At 47.4% G+C, this 17,188-nt stretch overlaps 1 protein-coding gene across 3 annotated transcripts in view; it reads right to left on the bottom strand.

Annotated features, from left to right (window-relative positions):
• Positions 1 to 17,188, bottom strand: part of CHD6 (chromodomain helicase DNA binding protein 6) — a 148,851-nt gene that overhangs the window by 11,033 nt on the left and 120,630 nt on the right. For all 3 annotated transcript variants that reach the window (XM_044300146.1, XM_044300145.1, XM_044300147.1), the window contains 5 exons: positions 11,714 to 11,768; positions 11,484 to 11,541; positions 11,170 to 11,383; positions 10,344 to 10,552; positions 8,782 to 10,230 (listed from right to left, as the gene is read on the bottom strand). In XM_044300146.1, coding sequence (XP_044156081.1) covers positions 8,782 to 10,230; positions 10,344 to 10,552; positions 11,170 to 11,383; positions 11,484 to 11,541; positions 11,714 to 11,768 — 1,985 coding nt within the window. The remainder of the gene's footprint in view (positions 1 to 8,781; positions 10,231 to 10,343; positions 10,553 to 11,169; positions 11,384 to 11,483; positions 11,542 to 11,713; positions 11,769 to 17,188) is intronic.

Genomic DNA, 17,188 nt, shown 5'->3' with positions numbered 1-17,188 from the left:
AGGAGGCGTTGACACTCAATAAAGCTGTTAGCTCCTCCCCTGGCAGCTATACCCCCTCCAGCCTGGAGAGAGAGCTTCAGTTTGTGCACAAGCAGTAGGAGCAGCAAGCCAACTAAGAAAAAACATGGAACACCAACCATGCCAAAAGACCCAAATGGGGGTTCAAACCAGCAACTGCCACAACTGTGGTCGAACAACAATACTGGGTGGGTGCTGTGTCCCCCAATGAAGAGAGAAACATAGGTTTTTCTGGTAAGTTTGACAAAAATAAAATTTTCTCGCCCATATTCGTTGGGGGACACAGGAACCGTGGGACGTCCAAAATCAGTCCAAAGGGAGGGAAAAAACCGCAGACCCATGGAAGCAAGCGTCCTTGCAGGCATCTAAGAAACTGCTGCCTGCAAGACCATGCAAGCCCAAGGCAGCGTCCGCCGATGCATAAGTATGCACCTGGTAAAATGTTGTGAATGTGTGTAAGGAGGACCAAGTAGCCGCCTTACACAACTGTGCAGCCGAAGCGCGATTCCTCCGAGCCAAAGATGCGCCCACCGCTCAGGTGTCGTAAGCCTCCGCAATTGCATCCCGAATCCAACGTGCGATTGCCACCTTGGAGGTCGCCAATCCCTTGCGAGGACCCTCCGGAATGACAAAAAGGGAGTCCGTACGGCGGAAGGGACCGGAGGCTGCTAAATAGATCTTCAGAGCTCTGACAACGTCCAAATGGTGTAACTCCTTTTCCTTAGGGTGTGAAGGAGATGGACACTGTGAGGGAAGGACAATTTCCTCTTTAATATGAAAGTCAGTGACCACCTTCGGAAGAAAAGAAGGGATGGGCTGGAGAACCACTTTGTCCATATGAATAACCAGGAAGGGTTCTCTGCAAGAGAGCGCCGCCAACTCAGACACCCGTCTGATGGAAGTGATGGCGACAAGAAAAACTACCTTCCAGGACAGGAGTCGGAGAGAAATCTCCCGCAAGGGCTCAAAGGGGGAAGCCTCGAGTGCTGAAAGGACTAAATTCAGATCCCAAGGCGGTAAAGGAGGACGGTACGGAGGAACTGTATGTGCCACTCCCTGAAAAAAGTCCTTACAGGCTCCAGAGGGCGCTGGAAAAGGATAGAAAGCGCCGACACCTGACCCTTCAAAGAACTAAGGGCCAGACCAAGGTCCAACCCTGATTGAAGGAAGGACAGGACCGTGGGGAGAGAAAAACGAAGTGGTGGAATATTTCGGCTTTCACAGAAACCCAGGAAGAACCTCCAGGTCCTGTAATAGATCCTGGATGACAAAGGCTTTCTGGCCTGAATCATAGTGCGGATGACATCCGCCGAAAACCCTCTGCGCGTTAGAATTGCGGTTTCAATTGCCACGCCGTCAAACGAAGAGACCTTAAATTCTGATGGAAGACCGGTCCCTGCGAAAGAAGGTAGTCTCTGAGAGGTAGTGACCAAGGGACGTCTCCTAGAAGGAGAACGAGGTCGGCGTACCATGCGCAACTGGGCCAATCCGGGGCGACTAGGATCGTTGGAATTTTCCATAGAACCCTGGGTAGAAGGGGTTAAACACGTAAAGGAGGAAAAAACCCTGCCAAGGGGAGATCAGGGCGTGCACACCATGACTCGGGAGAGGAAGGTGGGAATTTTCCGATTGAGCATTGAGGCCATCAAGTCCACGTCGGGGCGACCCCAACATAGACAGATCGCCTTAAATACTTCCGGGTGGAGGGACCACTTGCCCGGATCTATTGTTGTCCTGCTGAGGAAATCCGCAGTCCAGTTCTCCACACCCGGGATGTAGATTGCTGAAATTGATGGAACATGGGGCTCCACCCACCGCAAGATCTTGGCAGATTCCTGCATCACCTCAAGGCTGCAGTGTTCCCCCCTAGTGGTTGATGTACACCACCGTCGTGGCGTTGTCCGACTTGACTCTGACGGGGCGACCCTTCAGGTGGGTCCAGTGCTGGAGGGATAGAAGAATCGCCATGAGCTCCAGGACATTGATTGGGAGCTTGGACTCCGACCGAGACCATGCGCCTTGGACTGTCCTGGGAGGGAACACTCCTCCCCAACCCAGCAGACTGGCGTTGCTGGTAACAACTGTCCAGGATATCGGAAGGAAAGGCCTTCCCAGAACTGGAACCGACAGCCACCAACAAAGGGATGACCTCACCTGCGGAGAGTGGCGGATGGGATAGTCCAGGCTCTCGGAACTGGGCAAAGGGAATCGAAACAGGCGACCATCTTCCCTAATGTCCTCATGCAGAGGCGAATGGACGGAAGCCCGAAATCGAGAAGAACCCTCACCGAACGGTGCAAGGCCAGTCGCTTGTCTGGAGCAAAGCGAACCTGTGCCGCTTCCGTGTCCAGAAGCATACCCAGAAAGAACAGTTGTCTGGAGGGAGTCAGAGATGACTTCTGCAGATTGACCAGCCACCCGAAATGTGCAAGGGCTTCCAGTGTGATCCGTGCGCTGCTCGACGCCTGAGCAAAAGAGGGAGCCTTGATGAGGATGTCGTCCAGATAAGGCATAAGGAAGATGCCTCTGGAACGGAGCAGGGCGAGAAGAGGGGCCAGAATTTTTGTGAAGACCCGAGGCGCAGTTGCCAGTCCAAACGGGAGGGCGACAAACTGGTAATTTTAGTCTCCTATCGCAAATCTCAGGAAGCGCTGGTGACTCCGCGCAATGGGGACGTGGAGGTATGCGTCCTGGATATCTATGGCCGAAAGGAATTCCCCCTGCTCCAGAGAAGCAATTACGGAATGAAGGGATTCCATCCGAAACCGCTGGAGATCAGCAGTTTGAAGTCCAGGATTTGGCGCACAGAGCCCTCCTTTTTGGGGACCACAAAAAGGTTTGAATAGAACCCCTTGAACCTCTTTGCTAAGGGAACAGGAGAGATGACTCCCCGGTAAAGGAGGGACTGAATGGCCTGGGAGAAGGCTGCCGCCCGCTAGGGGTCCTGTGGAAGACGGGATTGAAAAAAACCTGTCTGGGGGAAGAGAAAGGAACTCAATCACGTATCCCGAGGATACAATCTCGAGTGCCCAAGCGTCGGAGACGTGGGCCCGCCAGACGTCATGGAAGAGGAGGAGACGGCCCCCCACCCTGTTATGCGGGGGCGCACCTTCAGGCTGAGGACTGCTTAGCCGCAGAAGGTCGAGCAGACTGAGGCCTGGGACGCCAGGAGGGCTGCGCCCGAAAGGACGTTTTTTTGTGTTGATCTTGGGAACTAGCGAATCGACGACAGGGCCTACCATGTGAGGAACCTGACCTAACGTGAGAGGCCCACTTGGCTCTAGGCTGTGGGAGATGGGTGCTCTTGCCTCCCGTGGCCTCAGAAATAATTTTGTCCAGCCGAGAACCAAAGAGACGGGCGCCGGTGAAGGGAAGTCCAACTAAAGAACGCTTGGAAGTCACGTCCGCTGCCCACACCTACAGCCACAGCTTGAGGCGAAAGGTGACTGCAAGCGCCGAAGAGCGCGCGATGAGGGCGCCAGCGTCCAAGGATGCCTCGCAGAGGAACTTCCCTGCCTGGGTGATCAGCTGCGCCAAGGATCGGAGATCCTGAGCAGGGACCTCGGATAGAAAGTCCTGGTCCAGCTGGCTGCCTTTGCCACCCACGCGGAGGCGAACATGGACCTAAGGACTGACCGTGTAGCTGCAAAAGGGGACTTAGTCAAGGATTCCATCCAACGATCTTCAGCGGACTGGAGGGAGGATTTATCGGCTATAGTAATAGCCGTATTTTTGGCGAGCCGTGCCACTAGTGGGTCGACCTCAGGAGGGGATGCCCACGTGGACACACAATCCGCTGGAAAAGGATATAGGATATCCAGCTTTTTTAGGGTGGAAAAACTTTTGTCTGGATGATCCCAAGCCTTGGAAACCACCGCAGAAAAATCATTATGGGGAGGAAACACCTTCGAGGCCTGTTTTGGATGGAAAAAGGATACCCCCTGTTGGTCAGTGGGGTGGGGGAGAGATCATCCTGCACCCAGAAGGTGTCGCAGATGGCAAAAATGAGGCTATCCACAGTGCAGGCCAACTTGGAAGGCTGCTCAGTATCCATGTCCAAATCAGAATTCTCAACGTCCCCAGGAGATGAAAAACCTGAGTGAGACCATACACGGGGTGGAGAGGGAGCTGCGTCAAAGGAAGAAACGTGTACCACTATGGGACGGTTTTGTGAATGTCTTGCGCTGACGGAATCACCAGAGGGAAGTGACCTAGGGGGGGTCGCCTGAGCAAGAAGCTCTGGAGGGTGCATCTGAGGGAGGTGCAGCCTGTACTGGGTGGCGGATTCTCAACCAAGCGACCCACTATAGATAAGGTGGACTGGGAGATTTTAGCAAGGTTTTTCACCGCCTGAGAGAGAGTTCTGGCCCAATCGGGTAACTCAGATGCCAGAGGGGGAGGAGGCAGTACGGGCTGAAGGGAGGCCCCTGCCTGGGCGTCTGACAAGCAGTGCAGACAGAACCTGGTTGCCCGCACAGGAATTTTGCTTGACACATAGAGCAGGCATAATGGACAGCTATTGGCAGCCGAGGAAGAGCACCAGAGGGATCAGACTTGATAGTACCCAGGAAGTGAGGCTGGAGAGGATACAGTGACCTGAGGATTGGAGCAACAGTTCCTACCAGGGCCAGGAGCAGACGCCATCTGGAGAGGATCTCCCAGAGAAGAGCTGCCTGAGTGCTGTGGCGGGAAGAGAAGGCCCTACCCCCTCAGGTCCTGCATCTCCCGCTCAGTGCCGCAGCGGTGCGCGCGCCGCCCAGTAACCCTCGCACTGCCGCCCGTTCTGAAGCGGAGGGATGATAGAAAGCTGCCGCCTCTCCCTAAGCCAGTGCCGCTTCCATCCCGATCAGAGTCGAGATTGGCCCCGCCCCCTCCCAACCTGATGTGCTACTCTGTTCCCGAAGCACCGAAGAGCGCGCCAGTAATAATAAATCACCCCTGCTGGTCCCCTTGTGGGGGAGGAGGCAGCGTGGCGGACCAACTGTTTCCCACCTGAAAAAGAAAGGAAAAAAAAAGGTCTTGCCTCCTATTGACACTAGAAAAAACCAAAGCTCTCTATTCAGGCTGGAGGGGGTATAGCTGCCAGGGAAGGAGCTAACAGCTTTATCTAGTGTCAACGCCTCCTAGAGGACATAGCTATACTCACGGTTCCTGTGTCCCCCAATGAATATGGGTGAGAAAAACACGTCTAACTAATAATAAAAGGGCAGACTAGATGGACCATGTGGTCTTTTTCTGCTGTCAATCTTCAGTGTTTCTACCGGGAGAGAGTCGGGAGTTTCCCATACACATTGGACTGTTGGCCAAACCCGCCATTCTTGGTGGGTTCGGTCAATAATGCACTAATGTGTAAGGGAGCCATTACACCATTCTTTCTGCCAAAGAGCAACAGAAACCTGATGGAGAAGAACTGAAGCATGAACAGTCTTATATTGTTAGTGAAGAGTTTAATCACTTTACTTAAAGGGACACGGTCACCTGGATTTCAGTTACTTGTTATTAATATCACCACATCAGTCTCCACGATATATATTAAAATATACTAGTATTACTGCCATGTGTCTTGTAATTTGTCTATAAATGCGCTTTTATTAATATGCTAATTACCTCAATAAGGTCCCTCTGGCCGCTGGAGCCCAGCCACACCCATTATCTTGGAGCCCAGCACCACCCCACTGTAAATTTATTCACTGCTCATCGCCGACGTAATGTGTTTGTTGCACCCAAAATCTCGTGCATTTCCGGGTCGAGCGAAGCTGGCGCATGGGCACTTCGGTCTGGGAGGCTGATGCCAGGACACTGACATGAGTATCCACAGCGCATGCACGAGACTTCGGGCGCAACAAACACATTACATCGGCGATGAGCAGTGAATAAATTAGCAGTGGGGAGGTGCTAATCTCCAAGATAATGAGCGTGCCTGGGCTGCAACGGCCGGAGGGACAGCCCCTTGGGCTCCTTATTGAGGTACCGTAATTAGCATATTAATAAAAGCGATTTTATAGACAAATTAGAAGACACAGGATACTAGTATATTTTAATGTAAATCGTGGAGACTAATGTGGTGATGTTAATAGCTCAGTAAGTGAAATCAAGGTGACAGTGTCCCTTTAAGATGTATAAAAAGGAAACATAAGATTATAAATATATAAAGTAAACACTCAGGAGGACCAAGAAGAGAGATATGAAATAGTGATTTCCTAAATTCATAGGGAAGTGACATGTTGCCATATTTATGATGCAAGACTTTACTTGGGTCTAGCAAATTAAGCTCTCTGACCTGTGGGTTCAGACTTCCATATCCACGTTCTGCCAAAATGTGTGGAATCTTCTGACAGGTCAAACGAAAAGAGAAGAAGAGAGAAAATTCCCAGGCCAGGGGCTCAGTGGAAACACTTGCTCAGGCATGAACACACACCAATGTAGTGCATGCAGAATGATGGAACACACTGACAACACAAAGTAAGGGGTTCACATCTGCATTTCCGTTCTTCTGCTTTATCATAGAAACAGAAAAATGGAAAGGACGGTAGTGAAATATCCATTACATGGTGGACACTGTTGCCCGATGAATTCTATGGATTAGCAGTCAATGTTCCGGGAAACATAGGACAGCATGTTTGAATATTGTCCCTGGTATTTTTAAAGAAGCCTCCAATGCAGATATTAACACAGCCTTAGCGAAGAGCCTCAGTGACCACTGTACAAAAACTGTTAAAAAATAGGTGCGCATGCAGTGAAAAAAGTTGAACACACAAGTACAGTGCTCCGCCAGGATAAGACACTATTACTTACCTCTGAAGTGAAACAAACCAAAGTCAAAAACTGAAAAAGCAAAGGAGTATAGCAATTTCCTCTCTCCCAAATCTAATCAAGCTGTAACTCAGGGCCAGATATCTGACCAACTGTCTGGGAGTCAACCGCAGTTTCAACTGTGCCACTTATTTAAATCTCCTGAATGTTTACATTGTCAATTGTGACACTGCTACAGCCACCTCATGGGCAGGAGCACCGCCCAGCATAATAAAACACGCCCTGTTGCTGGAAGGTGACAGGCACATTTCCATGAAGAGTCATAGGTGTCATTTAGTATAGAGGATTGATGAAGCATACAAATATATTCCAACAAAATCATAATCAAACTGTGCTTGTGCAAGCAAATGCATTTTTCACATAGTTTCTTAATACTGCACATATTTGTAAGAAAGGGCAGGATTCCCAGAAAAAAAGTTCTGAGTATCTGTTTTACAGTAGGTGACTTTTCATAATAAGCTGTCATCTGTGTGTACTTGAGGCTTAACACTACATGTATTCTTATCAGTTTCCCCTCTGCAGGCTCCATCTCTAATTATATAATTCCCTGGGCTAGTGAGAGAAGACTAGCTGCTATAATGTCTCCTATACACAGCACACACAGAACAGGAGATCCTGCTCCCCTAACGCTACTTTTCACATACACAGTGGCAACAGCAGCATGGATGATATTATACCGCTGCAATGTACAGTATAGCTGTAAATTCAGCACCGGGAACTAAACATCTCTCAAAACTGATTTTAGCTAGGAATTGAAGGTGAATGATCAGTTCAGGAGGCAGGGTGATGAAAGTGGCTCAGAAGTGGAGAAAGAGGCACTGTTTTCTAACAAGATATTTTACTAAATTTTTTCACTTTCACTTGTACTGTGCAAAGTTTGTTGGAAAAAGAATTGACTATCACCAAGCCTAGAGCTTGATGATCATCTAACAGTAATGCAATAGTGCTTCAACACCATGAAACACTAGAGCCATATCAATGCTTCATGGTATCAGAGGACAAGAAAAAACTATTACTACTGCTATAACACCTTCCCATGATACAGCAGAATTGCTGCTATTACTATGAACTATTATTATGTAGTCCTAACCTAAAGGAGACTAGCAATACTAGAATATTATGCCTAAAAGTAGTTGTGCAAGAATGATTTTTTTTTTTTTGTTGGCAACCCCAACCCCCCCCCCCCCCCCCTGGACCTGAACAGGGAAGATGACTTACCTGCTTCCTGGTGCTCCTTCTCCTGCAGGCCTGTGATGATCCTTGTCATGTCAAATGACACAAGGGGAACCTGACACCGTTGCAGCCTATGATTGGCTATGGGGGTGTACAACCTGATGCTGACTGTGGAGCCCAGCAGAGGACCAAAAGCCTGCAGTAGAAGGAGCATAGAGCCGACGGCGGGAAGCAGGTAAGTCATCTTCCCTTTGCAGGTCCGGCAGAACAGGGGGAGGTTTGGCATTAACTTACACCAGGTAAGTTATCTTTCCCTTTGCAGGTCTGCAAAGGGAAGATGACTTACCTGATGTAAGTTACAGCTCAAGACTATGGCAGCCTGAGCGTCTGGTGCATGGAGTGTTAGAGATGTGCCTAATTTATTAAGAGGCATCTGCCTCTTAATTAGGTGCATCTCATTCCACCACATAGGGGATCAATGGTGTATAGGAATGCCAATATTGATAAATTTCCCCCACTGTCTGTGTTCTGTACACTGCACAAAGATAAAAATCCCCTAATGCTAAATAAAGGCAACAGTATCCAGGTAGAATATCAAAAATATGAGCTGAAATAAAAATGAATTTGTATATGGAAGGAAGAAAACGGACCTGACATTACCATACCATACAAAATCTATGATTTTACATGCAACAACAAAGTGCATGCATGTCGGTATATACAGAGTATAAAATGCAAGATGAAGAAAGTAAGAGAACAGAGTCATATAGAACTTACTCTTACAACCACATTCCTCCTCAATATTCTCCTTCTTAATTTCACAGACCTCCAATTTCACATTTCCATCAGAAAGAGATTTGGAACAGTCTAATGGTTTTTCCTCAGAGTCTTTGACTTTCAGATCCTCAGCATTTTGCTTTAAGAGGCCAGAAAGCATTTCTCCAGTCTTGTGTTTAGACTCCATGGAGTCTTTATCATCTAGGACTTGAGCAGAGCAACTTAACTCAGGCTTTAAGATATCATTTTGTAATCTCAAATCTTTCACCTTGTGCTCATCAACACATTCTTCTAATGGAAGTTCCTTCATGTCGTCTAACTCCTTCTGCCATTTTACAATTGGGTCATCCTTAATTTCTTGGAGTTCAGCCCCCCACTCCTCTTTTTCCTCCACTGGAAGATTGCATATTGGGCTTTGAGGGCTCTCCCCAATGATATCACAGCTTTTTTCTTCAGTGCTCAGACCCGAAGGTTCTTCATAAGATTTATCCAGAAATTCAAGTTCTAGACCTAAGGATTGCTCAGCAGTTGGATCAAGAAAATGATTATCATTTAAAGTCTTCAAGTCTTTTTCTCCAATGTTTTGGGTATGTGGTTGCTCTTCATCCTCTGTAGCTAAACTAAGATGACTATCATTGCTGTTAAATGGTTTGCCTAACCTATCTTGTCCTTCTAAAGGATCACATTCCTGACCATTGCTTCCTAAAAAGCAGTCTCTAGATACTGGCTCCTCTTCTTGAGTTAAATTTCCTTCTTTGGTTTTACTCAGCGAGTAGTCGGTTGGTTCACTTTTTTCCATGCCCAAGAAGCTTGAAGTGATAGAAGTTTGTTCACAGGTGCTTGCTTGCAAAAGGGAGCTGTTACACGTCTTCTCATCATACATCATGCACATGAGTGAATCGGGTAGAGAACACTCATCTTGGCTGTTGGACATGATCTCGCCCCCTTGGGAAATTAGATTTTCACATGAAAGATCCTGAGGGCTACACATTCGAGTTTCAATTGGCTCATCCACAGCTTCAGACTTAATTTCAGTCTTGGTGTCCGTCTTTTCAGACTCATTTAACCTTTCTAGGTGACCAGCAGAAGGTTCATATACTTTGGAAGCCAATTGGTAATGGCAACACATGTTCTCATCACCATTTCTCTTATGCTGAGAATAATTTCTGTACGCATCCAAGAAGGAAAGCTGAGGATCATTCATGATATAGTAATCTGTACGGCTTAGTCCATGTTTGGCTGTACCAATTAAAAGGTCTCTATCGTGCTTGCCACATTCCCACCATACAGGAAGATACAGACTAGGCCTACACAGCTTAAGACGTTCATTAAGCTGTGGATGCCTCAATACTTGCTCTCGGACCTTTCTCAGAAGTTCTATACGATACAAGGTTCTTGCTGCACGTTCTTCTGTTATTGGGTCCAGAAAGAGAGAGGGATCAGCTGAACCTGGGCATAAGAAAAAAAAATAATAACACAAGGTCAGGACAGTGGATTTCTATTTATTTTCATGAAACTTGTCTGGACACCAATTTCGAACAAAAAGGACAAGTAGATCTTACCATCATCCTTTCTGAGTGGGAGGCGACAGACATTTCTGCACATGGCTACAAAGCTATGGAAATATTTTTCTAGGCTCTCATCTGTCTTCTTATCAAGACGGGACAATGCTCTAAACTGCGACCAATTGAAGCACTTCTTGTCTGGATCATATATGACTCCAAAAGAGGACACTGTCCGATAGAAGTCAGCTTGTTCTCTTCTGGTCCACCTTTGAAGTAAAAAAGCTTGTAATGTTTTACTAATTCATTAGATAGCTTTACTTAAAGTGTACCTATCATTTTATCAAACTTGCAAGAGACATTCAAATAGTTTCGATGATGTGTTGAGACCCCTACTGATCGCTAAAACAAGGGGGAAACGCATCTAAGCATTGTGCCCATTGTTTCTGTTTGGCTCTCCTCAGAACAGAGTGGGTGATGTATGGCTTCATTCATATGGACTTTCTAGGAATCCAAACACCACTCAACTTTGATAGCTGCACAGATACAAAGGAGTACACAGCTCCCCTCATTTTAGCAATCTGTTAAAGTCTCAGTTTATGGAGCTTCTATGCGTGTTAAAACGGACCTCTGTTATTTCTTCTGGAAATAAATTAATAAATTGACAACTGGACTAGACCATTCTCCTTGACATTAGAATGTGTGCCAACACACATGTGTGCACCTATGAGACAATGGGGGCATATCCTAGCGATATGCCCCCAGTGTCTATGATGGAAGAACCCTTTAAAAGGAACTTGCAGAGGATTCACTATCTATAACATGCTTATAATATTAACTATACGGAACAGGAGCCAATACACAGCTACGAATACACATAGCATACCTCTTCTGCATTTCTTTCATAATAGGATCCATCTCCGCTCTCCTGACCATTTCTTCCTGAAGCCAAAAACTGTGGCTGGCGGGAGCTAAGATCTCTGGTCGTGACAACTCCCTGCGATTGCACCGCTGATACACAGTAATGAGTCTACGAAGTCTCGCTGTCAGTGAGGATGCAACAGGCCATAACAATCTGTCTGACTCAGGGCTATCCTGGGCTTCAGAGAACATGGAAAATATTAGCAGCAGCAGTAAGGCCATATAAAAAAAAAAGATCTATCTCCCTGACATTCCACGTCAAGTCTGTTATATGCTCACCTGGATTACTCTCCTCATCTACCTGCTCCACATTGCTTACACTGGGAGATTTTTTGGCCTGGTGAACAAAAGCAAATAAAGGACGGCTTTATTATTTTTACAAAGTCCCCCCCCCCCCCCCCCCCCCGTCCCCCAGGTCAAATCTATGTCTGATTATGGTTAACACTGTTGTCTGGCTGGAGGAACCAATACACTAGAACAAAGAAAAATTACATGAGCTTTTTTCTTACCTCTTGATGACTTTCTGGCTTACTTTCATTATTCTCATCTTTTTCTCCACCGCTCCTTGACAAAAGAAAACAGAAATTAATCAGTTGTTCTAACACAGTCACAAAATATTGACCAAGTGTTTCAGGATTTTCAGTAGGTGGAAGACACAAAAAAAAAAAAAAAAGATATTCTCTGAAGGTACAATGACATGTATACATGTGTTACTGTCCCTGGTACTGCGGTTCATCCCAGTTCACCTGAAAGCACTGAGCTGCAGTACATGACTAAGCCGCAAGGCACCCTTTGTATAGGGTTCCTGGGAGTTAGATCCCCATGAATCCCTTGGCACCGTAAACGAATTTCATTTTGTTTTTCCTCCCCGCCTTCCAAGAACCATAACTTTTTAACTTTTCAGGCCACATACAAGTGGTACCTTTCTAACGGCAACATTTAATGTTCCATACAAAATATTGAAAGTATTTGGAAAAAAATATTAATGGGGCGGAAAAACCTTTTGAAAATATAAAAAAATGCAACAGAATCACATTAAAATCACCTATTTGTACACCCCCATTTTACAAATAAAAAAAATAAACAAACATCATTGATATTTCCACATCTGAAAACGCATAGATCAAGTACCGTATTTCCTGAACCACAGGATGCATCTAGGTTTTAGAGGAGGAAATAAGAAAAAAATATTTTTCATCAGACCTCAGATCAGACCCCCAATCTTCATCAGACCTCAGATCAGGCCCTTAATCTTCATCAGATCAAACAAAAAAATAAGAAATAATAACTTAGCTCTCCTGCTCCAGATGCACCACCACTCTAGAGATCCAACGCATTTTTCTGCAACACTGCACTGTGATCAGACGTATCGGAGTCAAATCATAGTGCTCACTAATGCCTGCTTCTTCCTGACACTGAACGCTATAAGGACAGCACAGCACAGTGCCCGGAGAAGACCAGGGAGCAGTGAGTAAAAGCCAGAACCTGCTATATTCACCAGTCCTACTGTATTAATAAGCACTTTCACAATGGAAGCACTCAATAGTATTCCCATTACAAAACACACTGATATTTTTCGCCCACTTTTGGCGGAAAAAAAATGCCTCTTATAGTGTGGAAAATGATGATTACACTTACGGGTAATCGGATTTTCAAGGCCCCACAACAGCACCACAGAGAGAGAATCCGCCCCCAGTGGTTTACAGAGCATGTGAGGGACTCCAACCTGGGTTAGTTTATCTAATTATGTGTATATATCTATATATAAATATATATTTATTTATTTTTTCAAACCCTGTGCAACTGAAGTCAACAAACCAGAAACAGAGAGCTAGTAAAGAAGAGTGCTGTCGTGGGGTCTCAAAAAAAGTTGGATTTTTTGTACTCACCGTAAAATTCTTTTCTCGTAGTAGGCATTGGGGGACACAGCACCATGGGTATATGTCCAACTACCACTAGGAGGCGACACTAGACATAAAAAGTGTTGGCTCCTCCCCGTTGGGCTATACCCTCTCCACAGGCACTAGAAAAAGCAAAAGCAGTACCAAAAGCAGTAGGAGAGAGAAGAAAGGCAAGGAACCAACAACTCCCGTACCGGGAAAGATCAAGAGACCAGCCCGGAGAAGCGGAAGTAAAAAACATAGGGTGGGATCTGTGTCCCCCAATGCCTACTACGAGAAAAGGATTTTACGGTGAGTACAAAAAATCCAATTTTCTCGTGCATGGCATTGGGGGACACAGCACCATGGGACGTCCCAAAGCAGTCCCCGAGGGTGGGAAAAGAACAGCCATGCCACCGGTTGGGCATACAGGTGCGGGAGAACCATGTGACCCAACAGGAGAAAAGCACGGAATAGGCAAGAAGCCTCATAACAAGGGAGAAACCCCAATGAAGCCACAGTGAAGACAGCCAGCACCCCAGGACAAATGCCTGGGAGAAAGCCCCAAATGCAAGAAGAAGGCAAAGGGGAACACCCAGCTCAGCCGAAGGCTGGAGAGAAAGTAGGACAGCACCGCGTAATGGAGCTACCTAACATTCTAATTGTATTAGGCTGAAGCACAAACATCACACTCACCACAAAGCAGGTGAAGAATTTAAGCGCCCTATTGAAAGGAGAAAATCCCAAAGGCACCAAGGGAAACCGCCAACCCTGGGAAGGGGAGGGGGTGGTAAGTAAAAACCAGGAAAAGAGAGAAGATAAGATCTGCATCCCAAAACCAGGAGACAAGTAACGAGCCTCTGAAAACAAAATATCGCTGAGAAGCGCAAGACCGGAAAAACTCTGGCCAAACGAAGTATCAGGGAAAAAAGGGGACCAGATGCAGGCCCAGGAAATCTCAGCAGAAACACACAGGAGTGAGGGAAGCCATAGCAAGGCTCACATATAAAGGGAGCAGGTCTCCCCTCACCGCGAAGCAGGTTAAGCGACCTATTGAAAGGTGAAAACCCCAAAGGCTCTAAGGGAAACCGCCAACCCTTGGAAAGTAAGTAAAGGCCAGGAAAAAAGATTAAGATAAGACCTGCATCCCAAAACCAGGAGACGAGGAACGAGCCTCTGAAAACAAAATATCGCTGAGAAGCGCAAGACCGGAGGAAATCCGGCCAAATGAAGTATCAGGGAAATGCAGGCCCAGGAAATCTCAGCAGGGACACACTGGACTGAGAGACATGGGAGGAGAAGGGGAGTACTCCCAACAGTCTACGGAGGAAGGTTCTACAAACAGGAGGAGGTCCCTCCCGAAGGAGACCATAAGGTGGAAATGCAGACCGTAGCACTAAACCACTCAACACCAGGTACTTGACGTGGGAGGATGGGAAGATAGACACGAATCCCAAGAGGTCCACAAGGCTATTGGAACCCACAAGGGGAACAATCAACCCAGGCCCCTCCCAAACAACGATTATCATACAGAATCTCTGTGGTCAAAAGAACGGGGACAAGGAATCCAGAAAGGATTACCCGGTATGGGCTCACAAGGAACCAGGAACCGAACCACCAAAGGACAACAAAAAACTGAATATCCAAGAAAAAATGAAAAAGAACCACCATAGGGGAAGGAATTGGCCATGGACAACTAGTCAGTCTAAGAATAGTGACTAGCAACCTGCATACATTGTCCCGGGGAGGGCAAGTACAGCAGCTTGGGTTGTACCACTAAAACGACAGACATCCATATGCATAAGGAATGGCGGAGTCGCTATGAAAGAAACAGGGTGTGACTACAAGAAATGAATAAACCAGCTGCGACCGACATACAGAAGGATCCCAGGGGGAGAAAGTACCTGACAGGCACAGACAATAGCAATGTCCAAGGGGACTGCCCTCTGTTAGATAGCACAACCGAGCAGAGAATATAATGGAACACCCGGACCCAGAAGGAACTACGGAACCCTGTCCGATGCCAGAGCAATCAGCAGAAAATTCACCTACCAGGCAGGTGTGTGGCGCTCAGTGGTTCTGTCCACGACTCATCAGGAAAGACGGCCAGCGAGGATAATGTTGGTGACCCCAGAAGGATTCCGTGTGGCGGAGGACATCCAGTGATGGCCGAAAAACTGCTGCAGCGGCCGGAGCTCACCAAGCTATGTACCCCAACAAGGAGAAGATCCAGTGAAGATCACTGTACTCCACCAGCAATGGTCCGCCCTGTAATAGAAAACAACGCGGGTACTCTTTTATAACACGGGGAACGCGGAGTGCAGCAGACAGTAGTATTTTATAGGGATGGCACCAGCAACCCTAGCACAAAAGCCAACAACCACCTGGCCATGGTGTAGGGAGCGTGGTTGTATGTGGACCACCCACCAGATCAGACATATACTGGGTACACCAGAAGTAGCACTAGACCGACAAGGTAGAGGTGGGGGTAGGGCTGGCCCACCCCTGCCAGATATGGTTACCATGTACATGCTGAACCAGGATGGCCTGTTGTGGACAGTGCCTTGAGAAAGTACAAGAAGACCATAGAGCACGACAGTAATGGATGTATGGAAGAACCAAGAAGGGAAGTAACCAACATCCGCAGCACAGATTAGAGCCCGGGGAAGGAAGCACCCAGTAATACAGAAACTGTATGGGCCACAGATTGCACCATAGGGCCCAGCCCGTGGGTACTAAAAATACACGCCTAAAACCGAGGTAACAAGGCTTCATGTTGCACACTAAGGAGAGTGGAAACAAAGCCACAGCAATGCGACTGCATCTGGAGGGTACAGGTCCTCAACCTGTTAAAGTAGAAATACGGCTGTGTAGTGTAGAGATACGACCAGACAGGTGCAACGGGTACAGCATCTGGAGATGGTAGAGGTACTAGATTTAAGATTAGAGCAATGTGGCCGCATGGTGCACCCTAGGACCAGAGAAGTGCAGCGGCTACCATGTTAACAATGCTACCTATATTCAGCTCGGGAGGGGGAAAATAGAGCCGAACGGTACCACAAAGAACGACAGGTGCACACCACAATTAAGTAAGTGCAATGGGAACTGAAGGAGGCCCTCTATTTCACCTGAGGGAAACAGGGCCGCATAGTACACCATAGAGCCAGACAGGTGTAACGGCTGCAGCATCAGAGACGGTGCAGGAATCTAACTAAGAAGGGAGTAAAAAGGCTGTTTGGTGTACACTATGATGAGGTAGGTGCAGTGGTCATGGCAATACAAGGTGGCCTCAATATCTTGTCCGGTAAGGGAGAAATAGTGCCGCAAGGTACACCATAAGGCCAGATAGGAGATAGTGAAGGTACTCTACCTATGAAGGGAGCAAGGTGGCAGCTTGGTGCCCACTAGAACCAAACAGAGGCAATTGCTACAGCAATTGAGAGGCCTCTATATCTCGCGCGGAAAGGAGAAATAGTGCCGCACGGAACACAATAGAGCCCGCCAGGGATATTGGATACAGTATCAGGAGATGGTGTAGGAACTCTACCTATGAAGGGAGCAAGGTGGCTGGAAACAAGGCGGCCCGTATATCTTGCCCGATAGGGGGAAATAGTGCCACATGGAACACCATAGAGCCAGCCAGGAGTATTGGCTACAGCATCTGGAGTAAGTGTAGGAACTCTACCTGTGAAAGTAACAAGGGTCCTGGAAACAGATAGATGTAATCGCCACGGCAATAGAAGTTGGCCTGTATACTCTGGTACAGGCACTACAAAAGAACCTTTAGCGGCCGAGAAGGGTTACCAACCCTCAAGCAGCGCTTGCCTGAATTCCCAGCCTGCCTAGAACACAGCCCCTGGATAGGGGAACCAGGAAGGTCTGTCGTGTACAGCCTACAAAGGCGTACGTACCAGAGACAGAGACACAGTGTAGGTGTCCCAGTTGCTAAGCACAGTGACGGCTGCCTTACCTGTACGGTAATTACCTATGCAGGCAGGAGAGTCCCATCCGAAAGTCCACTAGAGGGGCACCAAACCTGGGTAGGGTAGGTTCCACCATGCACGTTTGTCTTGACCTCAGAGAGGGATTCTGCATGGTGGAAGA

This window comes from Bufo gargarizans, chromosome 6, assembly GCF_014858855.1.
Source record: "Bufo gargarizans isolate SCDJY-AF-19 chromosome 6, ASM1485885v1, whole genome shotgun sequence".
Classification (NCBI taxonomy): Eukaryota; Metazoa; Chordata; class Amphibia; order Anura; family Bufonidae; genus Bufo; species Bufo gargarizans.
This window is presented reverse-complemented; position numbering and strand designations above follow the sequence as displayed.